Raw genomic sequence first — 19,770 nt, forward strand, 5'->3', positions numbered from 1 at the left:
TCCGGAAGCCCAGTGAGTGCAGGAACAGGGATCGGCCTGGGTGGTGAGCTGGCACCCGGCCTGCTCCCGGGCCTCTGGGGACACTCGCAGCTCTGGAGCCTTAGAACATCGGAGCTGTTTGACTTGAAACCTTGGCTTAACTATTTCTGGAACTGAATAAGTTGCTTCAGGAAATGCTGAGGACAGGAACAGTGGTTATTAATAAGTCATAACAATGATTATTTTTCTTTCAAGATGCTCAGTGGGCTTATAAGTAATACCTGTGTACTTGACCGGCTGTGGAGAGGCCTGGGCTGGTTTGGCAGCGGGTCTGCAGGGAGTGCTTCCGGGTGAGGTGAGGGCAGGGGCCAGCTGGGCCCCTCCTCCCCGGGGCGGGGCCCGGGGCCAGCATGTCTCATCTGCTGAAACAGACACTGCCCGTGGCTCCCTGCCTGAGGGCTGGCCCAGCCTGCTTGCCCAAGGGCCCCCCTTGCCTGCTCCCTCCATACCTACAGCCCTCAGGAGGCTGGTGCCCAGGGCTTGGGGATCAGGGCAAAAAGTGTCACCCCTTCTCTGTCTTGCCATGTTGGGGGAACTGAGGGCCGGTCACACCCTTGGCTACGTATTTATTGCATGAGGGTGCTGGGCACCTGCTCTCTGCCACCCAAGCGTCCAGAGTCCCGTGCTCCGAGTTTCTGACTTCCGGAACAGACACACTTGGACAGAGAGCCCCTCCGCAGACTCACGCGGAGCAGGGCCGAGGACCCCGGGCACTCCTCGCTGTCGGGGTACGCTACCAAGCACCCGGCCTTTGTTGTGCCAGTCCTGCGCAGCTTCTGCCAGGCATTTGGAAGAAGTGGCAGGTGCATCCCTGGTCCTACCAGCGCCAGGAGCCTGTCGAATGGGACTGCTTTAGGCCCTGTCGTAACAGAAGACAGGAGACGGAACCAGGGACGTGGTGCTAGAACATTCCACGCAGCCCGAGAGGGTCTGTGGGAGGATGGAGGGTTCTATATACCTTGCAGATCCCTGGGAAAGAGGCAGAGGAGAACTGGACAACAGACAGTGGAGGCCTGAGCCAACCCACCCACTCCATAGTCTTCATGAACCACAGGGCCCAGCCTTCTGCAAAGCTCGTGTTCATCTTGACCAATTAAAAGTCTAAAGCCTAGGCCACCCTGGTGACTTGGTTTTACAGGAGAGTCTTGGCCCATTAAAGGAATTTTAGAGATGAGGACCCTGAGACCCAGAGAAGAAAACTCAGTAACCAAAGGGACACACCTGTCTTCTCTCCCCCTCGATCCTTTGTCAGATCCCATCCTCATCCCATCTTTTTGTAATAATCCTTGTATTTCTGTGGTGTCAGTTGTCACCTCTTCTCTTTCATTTCTGATTTTATTTATTTGGGCCATCTTTTCTTTTTTTCCTCAGTGAGTCTGGCTAAAGTTTTATCAACTTTGTTTATCTTTTCACAGAACCCACTCTTAATTTTGTTGATTTTTTTTTTTTTATCCTCACCCGAGGACATTTTTCCATTTTTTGTTCAGGTAGAGTGGCAGGGAGAGAGAGGAACAGAGAGAGAGAGAGAAACATCGATGTGAAAGGGACACATCGAGTGGCTACCACCCGCACAACCGACCAGGGCCGGGGACAAACTGCAACCGAGGTACACGCCCTCAGCGGGAACCGAACCCCGGTCTCTCAGGACCGCAGGACGACGCTCTAACCGCTGAGCCAAACCGGCCAGGGCAATTTAGTTGATTTTTATACTGGGTTTTGTTTTTTTTTTCAGACTTTATTTTGTTTATTTCCTTCTGATCTTTATTATTTTCTTCCACCTACTTACTTTGGGCTTTGCTTGTTGATAATTTTTTATTTCTTTTAGGTATAAGTTTAGATTGTTTGAGATTTTCTTGACTCTTAAAATAGGCCTGTATTGGTATAAATTTTCCTCTTAGAACTGCTTTGGCTGTGTCTCGTAGATTATGGGTCATTGTGTTTTAATTTTTCACTTGGCTTTTTATTCCTTCCTTGATCTTATCATTAACCCATTCATTATTAGGAGCACGTTATTTAGCCTCCATGTGTTTGTGTGTTTTTAAATTTTCTTCTTGTAAATGATGTTTAGTTTCATATTATTTTGATGAGAGAAGATTTTTGATACAATTTCAATCTTCTTGAATTTATTGCAACTTGTTTTGTGGCCTAACATGTGGTCTACCCTGGCACATGTTCCATGTGCACTTAAAAAAAATGTATATGCTACTGCCTTTGGGTGAAAAGTCCTAAAAATATCAATTAAAAGACCGTCTAGTCTAATTGTCATTTAAGGTCACTGCTTACTTGATGATTTTTTGTCTGGATGATCTATCTATTGATTTCTTGGGTTGTTAAAATCCCCTACTATGACTTTATTACTATTGCTTTCTTCTTTTATGTCCATTAAGACTTGTTTTATATATTTAGGTGCTCCTATGTTGGGTGAGTTTACTAGAGTTTATCCTCTTGTTGGATTGATCCCTTTCTTATTATGAAACGTCCTTTATTGTCTCTTCTTAAAGCCTTTGTTTTAAAGTCTATTTTGTCTGATATAAGTACTGCTACCGTGGCATTCTTTTCTGTATTCAATTGCATGAAATATCTTTTTCTGTCCTTTTACCTTAAATTTGTGTATGTCTTTCCATCTAAAATGGGTGTCATGTAGGCAGCATATCTATGGGTCTTATTTTAAATCCATTCATCTACCCTATGTCTTTTGATTAGAGCCTTTAGTTTATTTAAACTAATTATTGATAGGTATGTAGTTATTGCCATTTTATTAAAAGTTTTCTGATTGGTTTTGTAGTTCTCTATTCCTTTATTATTCTCTTACTCTCTTGTATGTTGACAACTTTCTATTATGTGGTGTTGGATTCCTTTCTCTTATAGATTTTTGTTTTGGGCTTACCATGCACTTTATATATATCAAGTTATATTTATAGCAATGTGTTTTAAGTGGATGGTCACTTAAGTTTGAACATATTCTAAAATTATTAGAATTATTACTCACCTCCTCCACTTTTATGTTTTTTTCATTACTTTTTACTTCTTCTGTGTGTGTGTGTTTGTGTGCATCCCTTAATTTATTGTTGAAATTATAAATGATCTTTCTACTTTGTCTTTTAATCTTTGTACTTCTTTATAGTTGGTTGATCCACTGCTTTTACTAAGGGTTTGCCTTTGTCAGTGAGAATTTCTTTTCCTATATTTTCTTATTCATATTTCTGATCTTTTCTTTCAAAGAAGTCCCTTTAGGGTGGGGTGGGAACCAGGTAGAGGAGAGCAATGGGAGAATTAAATGGGGGACATCTGTAATACTCTCAACACTAGGGGGAAGATCTGTAATACTCTCAAAAACAAAGAAAACATAACAAGAAAGAAGTCCCTTTACCATCTCCTATAATGCTGGTGTGAGGGTGATGAACTCCTTCAGAACTAAATTAGCATTGTCTTGTCTGGGAAACTCTTTATTTCTCCTTCGACTCTAAATGACAGTCTTTCTGGGTAGAGCAATCTTGGTTGTAGGCCTTTGCCTGTCATCACTTTGAATATTTTGTGCCATTTCTTTCTGGCCTATAAAGATTCTGTTGAGAAATCAGCTGACAGTCTTATAGGAATTCACTTGTAGATAACTAACTGCTTTGTTCTTGCTTCTTTTCAGATTCTTTCTTTGTCCCTGGCCAGTGTGGCTCAGTTGGTTGTAGCATTGTCCCATTCACTGAAGGGTCATGGGTTCGATTCCTGGTCAGAGCACATACCCCAGTTGCAGGTTCACTCTCTGTTTGGGGCACATACAAAAGGCAACCAATCAGTGTTTCTCTCTCACATCAATGTTTCTCTCTCACTCTCTCTCCCCCCTTTCCTCTCTCTCTAAAATCAATTTAAAAAATTTCTTTTTAATCCTCAGGTGAGAATTAAAAAAAAAAAAAAAAGATTCTCTTTTTGTCTTTAAACTGTGGCATTTTAATTATGATGTATCTTGGCGTGATCCTCTTTGGGTTCATTTTGTTGGCACTTCCTATACTTGTATGTCTATTTTCTTCCCTGGGTTAGGTAAGTTTTTGGTCATTATTTTCTCAAATAGGTGTTCAATCCTTTGCTCTCTCTCTTTTCTTTCTGATACCCTTATGATGTGAATGTTGGTGTTTTCCCAATGGCCCCTTAAACCATCCTCATTTCTTATTTTTTTTCTGTTCAAATTGGGTGTTTTCTGCTACCTTGTCTTCCAGATTGCTGATTTGATCCTCTGTTTCATCTTATTTGATGCTGATTTCCTCTAATGTATTATTCATTTTAGTTATTGTATTCTTTATTTCTGACTGGCTCTTTTTTATGTTTTCTATCTCCTTTTTAATGATTCTTATCTCTTTGTTGAAGTTCTCACTGAATTCATCTACTCTTCCCCTAAGTTCATTAAGCATTCTTATAACCAACGTTTTGAACTCTGCATCTGGTAGATTGCTTGTCTTCATTCTGTTTAGTTCTTTTACTGGAGTTTTGTCCAGGACATTTTTTTTATTTCAGGACATTTAGAACATGTTTCTTTGTCCTCTCATTTTGGCTGACTCTCTTTGTTGTTTCTGTGTATTAGGTAGATCTACTACATTTCTGGTCTTGACAGAGTGGCCATATGTAGAAGGTGTCCTGTGGGGTCCGGTGGTACAGTCTTTCTGGTCAGCAGAGCTGGGTGCTCCAGGAGTGTCCCTTGTGTGGACTGTGTGTGCCCTCCTGCTAGAGTTGAGTCTTGATTGCTGTTGGCGTGTCACTGGGTGGGAGTGACCCTCAGGCTAACTGACTGTGAGGACTGGCCATGACTGTAGAAGAGCTGTGGTGCGGGGGCTGACCCCATCAAGCAGGAGTTGCTTTAGTGGGGTTCTAGTGCATGAGTCTGCCCTTTGAGTGTGTCATTTGTGGAGCTGGTTGGGTGGTGCTCCAGTGTGGAGTGAAGCTGGTCACCAGATGTGCTGGTTCTGGAGCCTCTTGCAAGGGGCCCCAGTGCAGGTCAAGGTTATCCCCCACTTGTGCCCATCTTTGGGACATCTGGAGGAACTACAAATAATCGACAGATGGTTGTCACTTGTTCTGGTCTTGGAGACACTTAGAAGAGGCTATTCTGCGAACCAAGTATGGCTGCCTCTGGTGTTGGGCTGGTCCCTTTGGTGGGCATCACAATGAGAGCTGAGGCCCAGCTGCCATGTGCACCGGGTTTGTGGTCATTTAATTGAGGCAATGTTCCAAGCCAAGCCTGGATGCTGCTTATGCCAGACATGGAGCTAAGCTAATGGGAGTTACAATGCAAGTTGAGAGCACTTGCCCCTTGTGCTGGGCTTGGAGTAATTTAGCAAGAGTTACAGAGCATGCCAAGTCCAACCACTGTTTGTTTGGGTTTTGTGGACCTTTGAGAGATTTTAGAAAAGTCCACAGCACAAGCCAAGGCAAGCTGTTTGTGAGGAAAAACCGCTGGAAGAGGCTTGAGCAGAGCAGGTGATTTGGATGGGGCCAGGTCTCAGGGACTCACCAGGGCAGGGCAAATGGTGTTAACCAGGTTAACGAGAGTTCAGATTTGTTTTCCACCATTGCCTGCTGGCTGAGTGCAGAGGGGAGAGCGCAACACAGGAACAATGGCACCTGCCGGCACTTCTGTTCTGGGGACAGTTACCTCAACCTCTGCCCTCCAGCCCCCCACCTGAAGCCAGTCAATTTAGTGCCTTCCTGTATGGCCTGGCCTGGTGCTTTGTGAGTTGCTGCCCGCACATTGGAGCTCAGAGAAAGTGAGTTTGTGTGTGAGTGAATCTGTGCATGGTCCCTTTAAGACCTGTAGTGCCAGGTCTCCAACAGCTCAGTCTCACCTAGATGTAATCATCCCTGGTTGTACAGCCAGATGTTATGGGGGATCCTCTTCCTGGCACTGAGCCCTGGACTGGGGGGCCTGGTGTGAGGCTGGGACCCCTTGCTCCTCAGGGGTGAACTCTGCAGATGAGCTATCCCTCCCAGTTCTTAGTCACCTGCCTGTTCCATGTCTTTGCCCCTCCTACCAGTCTGGATGTGGCTTCTTCTTCTTTTAATCCTTACCCAAGGACATGCTTTTATTGATTTTTTTTAGAGAGAGAGAGGAGAAAGAGACAGAGAAACATAAATTGGTTGCCTCCTGCATGTGCCCTGGCAAGAGATAAAACCTGAAACCTGGGTATGTGCCCTGACCAGGAATCGAACCTGCCACCTATTGGTGCACAGGACAGTGCTCCAACCACCTGTGCTACGCCAGCCAGAGCTGTGGCTCCTTCTTTCCAGCCTTGGTTTAGCTAGTCTTCCGGTGGTTCTCAACGGTCGTTGTTCTGTCACTTAGCTACAGTGTTGATGTGCTGTGGGAGGAGGCAGGCACAGTGTGGACCTACTTCACCAACTTGATCAGAAATTGTTGTCTCTTATTTCGCTGCTTAATCCCCAGTACCTGGGAGAGTGACTGGCCTATGGGAGGTACTCGATGAGTCGTTGCCGACTGAGCCATTGAACAAAGGGAAATGGGTATATGGACCATGGGTGGAGACGTCAGTGGTGTATAGATGCATGGGACAGATGTACGGAGAGATGAAGAAACCTGGGGACAGACACAGGTTCCCAGAGACATAGCAGAGACTAACCCGGCGTGCAGGCTGTGCACCGACCGCAGGTAGGGGACCTGGAGCGTTGCTGCCCAGGTGCTCCTGCCCACGTCCCTTTGAAGCTGAGGGGGAAATGGGCCAAGCGCACCCTTGCCTGGTGCCCTCAGCTCCCACGCCCTGGTCACAGGGTGGCGGGGATGCCAGGGCGGGGCAAGGACCGACAGCAGGCAGGCGCCCTCCCCACTCACTCTGTGTTCTTGGCTTCCAGCCCGCTCCAAAAGCCTGGTGATGGGGGAGCAGAGCCGGAGCCCCGGGCAGCTGCCCTGCGCCCGCGGGCCGGGCCCCGTGCTGAAGGCGGGCTGGCTGAGGAAGCAGAGGGGCCTCATGAAGAACTGGCAGCAGCGCTGGTTTGTGCTGCGCGGGGACCAGCTGTTCTATTACAAGGACAAAGATGAGACCAAGCCCCAGGTGAGCAGCACATGTTCTGTCCCTCGATGTGTCCGTGGGGCTCTGAGGGAGGGTCTGCTATGCCGGGACCTCCACCCCGCAGCACCCAAGCATGACTGCTCAGAGGGACAATTCACGAGGATCCCCAGTGTGTTTGCCCTCACCCCCATGTTCCCCTGTGTTACTGACACAGCCTCAGCTTCAGTGATGAATGTGTTCTCGTACGCTGTGGACCGAGCGTGTCTGTGCACAGCTGGAGAAACGGGTCTTTTCTGTCTTCTTCGAGCCCGTTGTGTTTCCAAGGAGACACAGGCGCACATGTTTCATTCCTTTCATTGTTCAGGGACGGGGTACCCGGACAAGCCTCCCCTCCCGGGAAGCCCTCTGGGCGATGCCCCTCGTGTCTGCTGGTCCACCAGCACCACAAGCCCTACCTCGGTGCGCCACCCCCGCCTTTCCGCCCAGATGACACTCAGCTCCCCCGGCCAGAGCAGCCAGACGCTCGCCCCGCCGTGGCGTGGCCTGGCGACTGTGGGACCGTGCGCGGGCCATGGTGAGGTGCTGCATCCCAGGCAGCTGAGCTTGCGGGGCTCAGGGTCCAGGGCTTGTTACGGGGTTCCGAGGGAGAAAGGACATCCGGGAGAGACCCAGGTTTCTCTTGGGGCAAATGGGGACGGAACTGTAAAGGACTCATCTCAAAGGATGCTCCTGGTCACTGTTCCAACGTGGAAAGAGAGGGAGATGCTATATCCGGGGCCAGGAGTCACGGAGCCTTGGTGGGCGGGAGTCTGTGCGTCTCAGCAGTTCCCACTGCGTGGCGCTGGGTCTGGGAGGCAGAGGGGTGCTCGGGGTGGGCACGCGAGGAGGTACCTGGGCACAGCCTGGCGTCACATCACAGCCCCCCTCCAGGTCTTCTGTACACCAGGGAGGAGGGGGCGCGGGCCAGCCTGCTGTTAGCCCCTCCCCCACGCCTGGGGCTCTGCCTTGGAAAGAACCGGGGTGGGGGAGACGTAGCCTCATCGCAGAGCCTCCATCGCAACAACAACTAGCTGCAAGTTAACAGCTTGCTTCTTCAGATGGTATTCTAATGGTTAACTTCCGTTTACGGCAAGTAATACTGATTTCCATTCATGGGTGATGCCACCTGTTTCTTTCTAAAATATACCCACGTTAAAAATAAAATGCGTTGCACGTCAGTGTGAATGGAGTACTTAATGCCGCTGAACTACTTAAAACTGGTTAAAATGGTAAGTTACGTTACGTTCATTTTGTCACAATAAAAAGTGTAACACGTGAGACGGCTGGAGGAAGCCTTTGCGTGAATCGCAGCGTGGTACGGGGTGGTGTGGGGAAACCAGGGAGGCAGGTCCAAAGCAAAGTTCGGGAAACTCTGGTCCTGTGCAGCCTCCTTGGGTCGGCGGGGAAAGAAAGCAAGTCCCAGAGAGGTAGAGGCAGACAGCCCGAACTTCAGAGTCAGCGAGGTCGAAACGTGTACGCCTTGGGAAAAGTCACTTAATTTTTTTACCATTGGTCTTATAGTTGCTGAAATGGACACATTAGTGCCTGTGTCACAGAGATCCCCAAGGATAATATTGTAGAGCATAAGTATGGGGGAGACACAGACTTTCCTTTACCCTCAAGGTTCTTCTGGCTGGTCCAATAATCAAACACACATGAGACAGATTAGTAAGAGGAAGTAACCAAATTCAATACATACATATACACAGGGACCCCATATACAAGAGAGGCTCAGAGCTAGAGGGGGATTGAGGCCCATGGACACTCTGAGCCAGGGATGAGGTCATGCACCTTGGGGGCTTCAAAGGGTCATTGCAGGGTGATAAGAAGAGCAGATGTTAAGTGAATAAAAGTTTTCTCTACCACGCAGGTGGGCTGAAGGTTATCACTGATGATCCCTACGGGCCAGGCTCCTAATTCAAGTTCTTCTAGGTTGTTAAGGGTGTGGGCAGAAGTTTCTCCTGAGCCTGAGGCTAAAGTTGCCATTGGTTCCAAACAATGAGCACAGCACAGAGGCACTGCTTGGGGTGACTGGTTCTGGCCCCCCAACATGCATTACCAAGCGCAAATCCTAGCTCATGAGGTCCTTGAGTCTGGGTCGCCCCTTGGCTTGGCTTTACTGTCCCCCCTCTGCCCTGCCCCGAGCCTGCCCCGAGCCTGCCCCCCAGATTGGTACCACGCCTCTGGCTTGCCCACTGCCACTTTTCCTGACCTCTGTTTTTTGTGTTGAAGATCAGCCTTGGCCCCTCAACAGTGTCTTGGTTTTCCTGGCTGACCTGTTGGTGACCTATCACTCTGATAACTGCAACCAAAGTGTTCAAGGTCCCCTGCCTCTCAGAGCCCTGCTTGTGACCCCTACTGCCCTCTGTCTCCGGGCCCAGCCCACGGTACCATCACCTGAGGTCACCCAGACCACCCACAGGCCCTGCCTCAGACGTCCCCGCATGCTCTCTCCCGTCAGCTGCTGCTCCACTAGAACTTCTGTCTCCCAGATTTCTTGAACCAGACCCTCCCCTCCCTCACCCATCACCTTTCCCACATTTCCATGGCTTCTGATGGAAACAGCTAATAAAACGGAGGTGATGATATCCGCAGTCACCAGCCTGGACGGAGGAGGCGTCCTCAGGCCCAGCCCTGGCTAAACCTGGGCATTCATCTCCGGAGAGGCATCGCATCCCTGCAAGGAGCCGGCGTCTCGAGGGGTGCCAGTGTCGCCCCTGGGGCTCTTCGTCGGACTCTCTGGGCCTGCCTGGCACTCCCAGGCCCTCTCAGGACTGACCCTCCCCCAGACCTCCTCGCTGCGGCACAGGGTCCCAGGCTCACGGAGACCACAGTCGGATTTGACTCATTTATCTTATACAGTAGGATCTCAACCTGGCACGCCTGCTGGCATTGCAGCCTGCAAATTTCCATTTAATTGCATCAACTGCATGTAATGGACTAATTCTCAATATCTGGATCCTGGCAAAGTGTGCCCTGCTCACTGTTTATAGCGACAGAAGTGCCCACGTGGTGCGCACCCTCCCGACAGACGCCTGTCATCTGTCCGGCAGAGGTAATTGCCCAGAGGAGGGACGTCCAGACACCCCTGATGCTGCCCAGAGCATGACACGCGATGAGGACCACGCTCAGCACGCGCTCGGTTCTCCGGAGCCCGAGTCTCCCCTCCCCTCCCCTCGCCCGGGCGGGAGGGGCAGGCGAGAGCCTGGGGCACAGGGACGAGGCAGAGAGAGCAGCTTCCACACCCGGAGGAAAGACTGGGCCGAGGGGCTTCAGAATAGAACTGGACGCGGGTCCTGTCCCTCCAGCTCCCCCAGGACATGTGCCTGACAGTTTCCAACAGACAGACTGGTTTCAATAACAGGGTTCCCGATTGTCTCATCTCAGTGGCTTTAGCCTCTGCTCGAAGTGTCTCCTGGGCAGGCACACTCCTGCCGTGTCCTCCGCCGGTCAGCAGGCCCGTCCCCGTCCGAGGCCTCGCGACGAGCGCTCGGCCTCCCCCGCTCTACTCTGGAGTTCTTGGCTCTGAATAGAAGTGAAATAGAACAGACATGAAAAATACAACTTCCAAACTGTAAGATGGGGGAAATGTAACAAATTAAATGTGACCAGTTCAACAAACGGGCAGAAAAGGGGAGGGGTGATAAAAAGAGAGAAAGGTAAATAGAAAATGAAAACTAAGTAACTTCGATAGCAAGCATTTCCGTTGCCATAATAAATGTAACTAGGTCAGATGTGTCTATCTCTTAAAAGATAGAAAGTGGGACATTGGCTTTAGAAAGGAGAAAGCAGCCTGGCGGGGTGGCTCAGTGGCTGAGCATTGACCCCTGCACCAAGAGGTGGCCAGTTCAATGCCCAGTCGGGGCACATACCTGGTTTTCGGGCCCAATTCACGGTGGGGGTGAATGCGGGAGGCAGCTGGTCAATGTTTCTCTCATTGATGTTTCTCTCTCTCTCCCCCTCTCCCTTCCTCTCTCTCTAAAAATCAATAAAACATTAAAAAAAAAAAAAAAAGAAAGGAGACGGCAAGTCCTGGCCAGGTTGCTTAACTGGTTAGAGCATCATCCCTATACACCAAGATTTCCGATTCCATCTCTGGTCAGGGCACAAGCAAGAATCAACCAACGAATGCATAAATAAGTGGAACAACAAATCTCTCTCTCTCTCTTTTAAAAATTAATACATTTTTAAAAAGAGAGAGCAATAAACAAAAAGGTTTACAAACAAAACAATGAAAAAGATAAGCCAGAAGTTTGAGCAAAAAGAAAGTAGATTTAGCAACATCAAAATCAAATAAAAATAGAGTTCAAAGGGATAAGAACAAGAGGGAATAAAGAGAAAATTTTCAAAATAAGATAACTAACAACCTACCAAGAAAATAGAGCGACTGTGAACTTTTATGCTCTGAATGCATAGCTTTCAAGGATTTGTAAACAAAGAAAAACAATACCCATTGTTCTCCATCTTTTCAAAAAATATTTCTCAAAAAATGAAATCGTGGAGACACATTCATTGACAGTGGTGCAAAGACCTGGAAATTGAGAACAAAATGATAGTGCCTGAGGGTGTGTACGCAACAGAGAGGGAGACATCTATATTAGCAAGGTAAAACACACACAGTCCCTACTTCCTAAATTAATAAGAAAATCAAAACTTAAATTCACACTTCCAGTTAAGAATGGGAGGTTTGAAACCCCGGCCCCAGGGAAGAGTGCTGCAGGCATGTTTTGACGAGTCGACATAGCTGGGCAGAAGGACAGCAGCATCTGGGTGCTAGGAAACAGGCGGGCAGAGGTCTCTGGAAGCAGATCCCCCAGAGTGAAATTCCAAGCCAGCACCGCGAGACCACAGATCTGTCTGCAAAACAGCACTCCCAGCAAAGGCTCAGGGAGTAAGTGTCAGGACCGGAGAGTTCTGGAAATGAGGACCAGCTATCTCAGGAGAACTGGATGGAAGTCAGTTTAAAAAGCACTTAGATCTCAGAGGCCCTGGACAAGCTAATGCAAAGCTGTGGCCTCCCTCCCCCGGGGCCTGGCCCTGGAGCTTATTCTCTGGGCGGGGCGGATGGGAGAGACTGGCATGAGGACACGGGCCCAGCTACCGGGACCGGGACCGTCCTGGGAGCAGCAGGTGGACAGAAGTCGACATGCGGACCAGCTGACTTACCCCCCCCCCCCCAACCCCGGTCTCCATCCCACACTTGGCTCCCAGGCCCCAGCAGTCTGGGACAACCCTGAGGAAGGAAATGAAGAATTTTCACAGGAGACTCGCAGGCCAAGAAGAAACAAAATACACAGACGATAGGAATTCCAGTGAAACAGCCCAAGGCCCGCGCTGTCCCTGCCTCTGTCATCAGCTGCCAGTCGGCTGCTGGAGCACCATTGCTCGGGACAGCTCCCTGTGAGGCAGACTGTCGAGAACACACACACACACACACACACACACACATGCACGGGAGAGAGGAAGGCAGGTTGGGGGCAACAGAAACCACGCAGGGAGAAGAAAACCATGACATAGAACCATCGTTAGCATCCGCACGAGAGGCTGTGCAAATGGCCATCAGAAAACAAACGAGCTCTGGAATTCAGCAATCAGCCAACAGAACAAAAACTCAAAGGAGGGATGAGAAGCGGGACAGATGTCCCAGGAAGAAGAGAGGAGTAACAAGGAAGAAGGGGGAGGGACGAGCCGAGGCGTGAACAGAGAGCAGTTCCAGGAGAGAAGTTCGGAAACCTCAGAGAGATGCTTCCGTTAAACCTCTCAGAACCGGCTGTACACGCGGAGTCCTCACCGCTGTAACCAGCACCTGGAGGTCCAGGGAGTCGGGTAAGAGGTTCGGGGGGCAGGGAAGGGGTAAGAAAAACACGTTCTCATCCTTCCATTCTGGGAATTCCATAGGTAATGACTACAATGTTCAATCAAGGCAGAGTAACGTCAGCATATTATTTAGAAACAAACATAGGGAAGAAAGAGACCCCCGGCCTGAGGGTGCCCAGGCCCAGGCTTGGCGGAGGAGGGAGGAGCGGCCCCCTAGAACAGGCTGTACCCCCACTGACTCTATGGGAGCTCTAACCTGTAAGTCACCCATGGAGTCTGACCTGTTTAGCTAGAACTTGAACTAAGTGAAATAAAGCTGAAATGAGGTGGTGATCCAAACGGGGAGATCTGTCTACATGATGTTCACTGCTCACGCCACGGCTGTGTTCACTGAGGTCCATATTTTTAAATATTTTTTATTTAAACAAGAAAGGGAAACCTAAAACCAGAAAAGGAATACAGCAGGGACCAGGCCTGGACAGTTCTTCCAGGCAACCGGAGAGGGGGCCAGACTCCGACAGCGCACCTGCTCGCACCATGTACCCTGAACGGGAAGGGGAGCCGGGCTGTGTGCGCCGCACCTGCTCATACCGTGTACCCTGAACGGGAAGGGGAGCCGGGCTGTGTGCGCCGCACCTGCTCACACCGTGTACCCTGAACGGGAAGGGGAGCCGGGCTGTGTGCGCCGCACCTGCTCGCACCGTGTACCCTGAACGGGAAGGGGAGCCGGGCTGTGCGCCGCACCTGCTCGCGCCGTGTACCGTGATCGGGAAGGGGAGCCGGGCTGTGCGCGCCGCGCCTGCTCACGTGTGTACCGTGATCGGGAAGGGGAGCCGGGCTGTGTGCGCCGCGCCTGCTCGCACCGTGTACCGTGATCGGGAAGGGGAGCCGGGCTGTGTGCGCCGCACCTGCTCACGCCATGTACCCTGAACGGGAAGGGGAGCCGGGCTGTGTGCGCCGCACCTGCTCACACGTGTACCGTGATCGGGAAGGGGAGCCGGGCTGTGCACGCCGCGCCTGCTCGCACCGTGTACCGTGAACCGGGCGGGGAGCCGGGCTGTGTGCCCCGCGCCTGCTCACACCGTGTACCGTGATCGGGAAGGGGAGCCGGGCTGTGTGCGCCGCACCTGCTCACACCGTGTACCGTGAACCGGGCGGGGAGCCGGGCTGTGTGCCCCGCGCCTGCTCACACCGTGTACCGTGATCGGGAAGGGGAGCCGGGCTGTGTGCGCCGCGCCTGCTCGCACCGTGTACCGTGATCGGGAAGGGGAGCCGGGCTGTGTGCGCCGCGCCTGCTCGCACCGTGTACCGTGAACCGGGCGGGGAGCCGGGCTGTGTGCACCGCTCACGTCCGAGCGCAGCCGGTCCCCGAGGGGCGCTGTGAGGCTCCGCGCATCCACAGGAACACGCACTGCGGACACGGGATCAGAAGCTGGGTATGTGGGTCTTGAGCGCCATGCCCGGGAGCAGGGTCCCGACGCTCTTGGCAGTGATGGGGGCTACGAAGGTTCGGGGCTCAGACTGGGCCTTCGGAACTCCTAGGCCGGGTTGAGAGAGCGCCAGGCTGGGGAAGGACCACAGAGGCGGGCTGGGTGGTGACGGCGGGCGGCTGAGACCATGTGCTGGGGCAGCAGGAGCGAAGTGGAGGTGCCGCTACAGCCTGCAGGAGCAGAGGCTGATCCCACCGCCCACGGAGGCGTGTACACGCCGCCTGCAGAGCAGACTGGGTTTGTTTTGATTTTCTCCAGGAGAATAAGTGATGGTCAGTGCGGCAGTGGGAACGAAGATTGATTTAAAGTTTGATTTAATTTAGACTAAAAGCTTGGAATTGGGAGGAGGAAAGACAAGATGGATGGGGAAGGCGGTGTGCTTCGAGGAGGGAGCATTAATATGGGGCAGCAGACACCAGAAGGAGAAGCCACCCGACCCAAGCTGGAGGGTCACACAGGCTGAGGCAGCCAGCCTGCAGCCAGCCCCCTTCCTGGGCTGTTGTTCGCAAACCTCACATCAAAGATAAGAGCTGCCTGAGCTGTTTCCTTGAGGGCTCCCGTTTAGGGATGAGGGGACTGGGGGCTGCCATCAGGCCTAGGTGGGTGGATACGCTACCACAGCTCCTGAGGTCTGAGCTGAGTGGTGAGCTGCTGGCCGGCGGCTCCGCCCTGCTGCTCCGCACCCCAGAGCCTGCGGCTTCGGCCTCGTGCGCTGCCCAGCATGCCCGTGTCCACATGACCGGGGCGCGGGGCGCAGTTCAGGTGTTCCCAGGCTGTCAGGGTCCCCCCATGCCTAGGTGTTCTTTCACGGCGAGATCTCATAAATTCAACTCAGCTGGAATGATTTAGCAAACACTAGCTGAGCATTCTTCATACGTCGTAAACTGTCCCTCAAACCAGCCAAGAAGTCATCATTATTTAGTAGTATTATTATTATTGCTGCTGTTGACATTGCTCCTGTTATTCTATAACCCATCGTTTAATGTTTGTGTTCCATTCTAAACAGTAAGCTTTATTCAGGGGAAGCTCAGTCTGTCTTATCATTTCCCTTCTCCCACTTCCTAGCACAGTCCCTGGCACCTAATTGATGCTCGGTAATATTTGATGCTTATATGAATCAATGAATGAATGAATGAATGAAAAATATGAATTGAATAAATGAGTGAACACCCTGACTCAGTCTTGTGTTAGATCCTCAGTGGGAAAATATTTCATCGTTTTTGTAAAGTGCCTGTTGGTTGGCAGGGAGCTTATTGGACTGCCTTCCCCCGTGAGAATAAGTTCATCAGGGTCAGGACTTTGTTCTGTTTGCCTCTGGGGCCTCAGTGCCTGACATGTCGGAGAAGCTCAACAGATACTTGAAAAAAGCCTTACAAGGGCGGACAGGAGTCCATCGGACAGATGGAGAAGGTGACACTCAGGAAGGTGGGATGGAAGCTTGAATACTCTAATGCAAAGAAAGTGTTTGGAAGCAGAGAACCTGTCTTCAGATCCTGTTTACATGACCCATTAGCTGCAGATCCGGGCAGATCACTGAGGTCCACCTGCTCCCGCCCTGGCGTGCGTTCGGGGCTCCGCAGCTCAGGGCTGGGCAGACGGAAGGAGGTGGTGACGGTAGTGTCCCTGCTACCTGACTCTCAGAGCCAGGATTCTACCGTCATGGCCATAGGTTTGAATAGACGGCCTCCAGGAAGCATGACAAGGCCGCAAAAATAGAAAGAGAAAAGCAGGTGACCGATTCCGAAAGCAGGGGTCACCCAAAGCCGAGGGCTCCCCGAGAGCAGCCCGTGTGTGGCCTGCAGTAACTTCCTCAGTTAGGAGTCCAGGCCAGTGGGTGTCAGGACTGTCCCGGCCGCCAGGTCTGGACCTCAGCCAGCCGCTTCACGGGATCCTGCGACAGTGGGAAGGGGCACATCTCTGGATTGGGCTGCACTGCTCACGAGCTGGTCGCCAGGTCCGTCTGTGAGATGAGCACAGCCACGTCTGCTGCGGAGGACGCCCTGAGAGGCCGGCAACACTCGTGCAAATGCTCCCTGTGCTCCCCTCTCCCCGAGGGGAGCCACCGGCAGGGGTTCAGCCAAGCGTCCAGCTCAGGCCAGCAAGAGCGGCCCAGCGGCAGCACGGCCCGGACCGTGCTCCCTTCGTGGCTTTGAGTCTGAATAAAGACTAACACACAGGCATTAGGAGCCAGGCTGATGTGGGTCTACGAGCTTTGCATGTATTAACATGTTTTACTCCTCACAGCAACTCTGCAAGGTGTGTAATTATCTCCCAGGATGGCCACCACCCAGTCCCCCCCCCACACACACACCTCTCTTTCCCACCAGAAGTGGAGTCCACCCCACCCCCCGCTCCTGAGCTGCCCTTGGGACTGTTTGACCAACAGAATGAGACAGAAGTGACACTGTGCAAGCCCCAGATTCGCCCCGAGATGCCAGGTGTCTGCCCCTGCTCTGGGAAGCCGCAGTCATGCCGCAGGGATGCTGGAGCGAGCCACAGAGTGACGAGGAAGCACGTGGAAGGGGCGGACCACGTGGCAGACGAGTGAGGCCTGCGTGCACCCTCTAGCCTGTTCCAGCCCCCAGCTGAGTGAGTGACTCGGGACACAATGGGTGGAGAAGGACTGCCCGCCTGATTTTTAAGGCACTAAGTTTTGGGGTGGTCTGTTGCACAGCAATAGATGACTGAGGACTTAGAAGCGATTGTTATCCCCACTTTCCAGATGCGGGCATCGAGGCTCGCAGAGGTTCGGTGGCTGCGTGAGGTCACGTGCAGCTGGCGAGCACTGCGCCAAGATCCAAAACCAAGCAATCTGGCTGCAGAGTCTCCTGATCACGACGCTGCTGTGTGTTGTTTTGGATGACGCCGAAAAGGACAAAACCTGCTCAGTGAATCTGCGAACCCGGAGGGAGGGCAGCAAAGGGGGAAAAGGGCGCTGAGCTTCACAATGACCTTGGCAGGCTGGTTTCTCGGCGAGTTACGATGAAATATAAAGTTGTCCCTTTGGTTCAGAAAGTACTGGGTTTCCCAGCATGCAGAGACCCAGATGAAAGAGCAGGCGAGGAGGGCGCTCAGCGAGACGCACCGGGAGAGGCGGGCGCAGGCAAGCTCCTGAGCCAGGGGCTGCATGCGATGCACAGAATCAGAATAGGGGAGGGGAGCCCCTGAACCCCGCCATGTCAGGCCAGGTCACAGCAGGAGAATGGTGGTCCCCTTAAGACACCACATTTTCAGCAAAGCAGGACGGTGAGGGGTCTGCACCGCTGCCCCATGGGGACTGAGTGAGTGAGTCCCCTGGGGGGGTCTCGGGAAGGTCAGTGGATCAGGCACCACGTGCTCCTGTGCACGAGAGACTGTTCGTTCTGTGCCGTCCAGAGGCCGCGGTAGGACCCGTGGAACCGCACGGAGGCCTCCACAGGCGAGAAGCCTGCCTCCGGCGCGGTCGGCTGCGGGGATGAGCCTCCGGCCCGCGCCCAGTGCCCCGAGGCCAGACCATCACTTCAGTAGAGACAGTGCCTCACTGGACGGGAAGTCAGCCGGACGTGACCTCCAAGTACCCTTTCAATTCTCAAAGCCAAGAGGTCCAGGGGTGGGGAACCGTTTTCCTGCCAAGGGCCGTTGGGGTGTTTCTAACATCACTTCGCAGGCCCTACAGAATCATCAACTGAGAAATTAGCCTGCTCTGTGGGGTCAGGCTCATTTCGCGAGGCTGTGATGTTGGCTGGTGTTGGCTTCCTGGGCTTCCGGGGCCCCCGGGCCGGTTCCCCAGCCCTGCAAGGCAAGGAGGAAGGAGGACTAGCTCCGCCCAGCCACGGTGGTCCCCAGAAGCTCCATCGGATGAGGGGAGCACGAGGCTGGAGGAGCAGGTCAGCTCGGGAGACGGTGAGCAGAGCAGCTTCCCAGCATCCCTGCTGTTGGTGCCGTGGGGGCATGTGCGCGGAGCTCAGCTGTGGCACCAGGCGGGGGTCTTTGCGGAGACGTGAGGCCGTAGGAGCTGAGGGACACAGACCTTGAAGGCATGGTCTTCGCAGTTGCTCCCAGTTGGCTCGGTGAACTTGCCCCAGCCTCCCCGAGGAGTCCTGAAGGGCCTGGCTCCACTTCCTCTGACTACTTCCCCCTGAAAATCTCTGTCCCAGAGGGCGAGCGACTGTGACCTCCCCAGCTGCTACCACAGATCCTGGCCCAGCGAGTTCCAGCCGGCCTGCTGCAGGAACGGGCATGGGGGTGGGGGGCGCCCAGGCCCAGGCTTGGAGCAGGTGTCGTCCGTAGTTAGAAATCACCCTCAGCTAACTGGGCACGGACGTTAACATTGCCATCAGTGCTGCAGAAGGAAATGAAACAGTGAGCCCGGCCGGTGTGGCTCCGTGGTTGAGCGTCATCCCATACCCTAAGAGGTCAGCAGCTCCATTCCCGGCCAGGGCGCGTGCCCAGGCTGCCGTTTCGATCCCCAGTGGGGGGTGAGCAGGAGGCGGTCCATCCATGTCTCTCTCTTTCTCTAAAAAATCTATAAAAACATATTTCTTTTAAAAAGAAAAGAAAATGACACAATGATTTTTTTTTTCTTGTTTAGAATGTTTTGGGGGACAACTTCAAATGCTTCAGTGAAAAATTACTCATTGAAGCCTTATCAAAAGAGTCATGTATTTAGGTTCAGATGTTGGAATTTGTGGAGTTTTTAAGGGATGCTTTATGTTTCTGTGGCTACTTGAGAAATGTAACTTCCCACTATTACACAGATCAAAATGAAAGGTCTAGTCAAGCTATTTTAAAGCAACTAAAAGTTCATTTACTAAATTCAAATTGACAGTAGCAGCCAACTTGCTTCTAAACAACTTCAAACGATATTTAGTTAGAACAGTGTTTGGACATGTGGCATGTCAAGGAAAAATATAGGATCGAAGTGATTATCCAACATGCCTTTTACCGCTTCCTTGCTCCCTCCTCCAGGCTCCGACAGCGTGACCGCTGACCTCGGGCGATGTCTCGTGATATTTACCGCTGTCACAGGCAAGGATAGCCACGTTGCTAAGAGGCCAGATGACACGCTCGAATGTATGAATCACAAGGGACAAGGGTCAAGTTGCCCCCAAGGTCGCCCGAGTGATGCTGCCTACAAAGTGCCCCTTCCCTCCCTAAGGCGGGCTCTGTGCTCCTGCAGCGCCTGGCTGTCCGCGTGCGGGCGACGCGCCTCTCGGGGTCTGCGCACCTCAGTCGGCTCGATGTCAGCCTGCCGCACCTACCACACCTAACGGTCTCCCCCTAGTAACGGATCAGGCCTCTGGTTCTCCAACGAACCCAGTTAATTTATAGTAATGGCTGGGAGGCTAATTGGTAAGTGACTAGCTTTATCAATTACTAGGCAGAAAAAATGAATCGAA

At 52.2% G+C, this 19,770-nt stretch overlaps 1 protein-coding gene across 1 annotated transcript in view; it reads left to right on the forward strand.

Moving 5' to 3' along the window:
- ARHGAP22 (Rho GTPase activating protein 22) overlaps window positions 1-19,770 on the forward strand; it is a 156,573-nt gene that overhangs the window by 16,415 nt on the left and 120,388 nt on the right. The window contains exon 2 of the mRNA XM_036265319.1: window positions 6,889-7,088. Coding sequence (XP_036121212.1) covers window positions 6,889-7,088 — 200 coding nt within the window. The remainder of the gene's footprint in view (window positions 1-6,888; window positions 7,089-19,770) is intronic.

Source organism: Molossus molossus, unplaced genomic scaffold (assembly GCF_014108415.1).
Source record: "Molossus molossus isolate mMolMol1 unplaced genomic scaffold, mMolMol1.p scaffold_m16_p_17, whole genome shotgun sequence".
In the NCBI taxonomy this organism is placed as follows: Eukaryota; Metazoa; Chordata; class Mammalia; order Chiroptera; family Molossidae; genus Molossus; species Molossus molossus.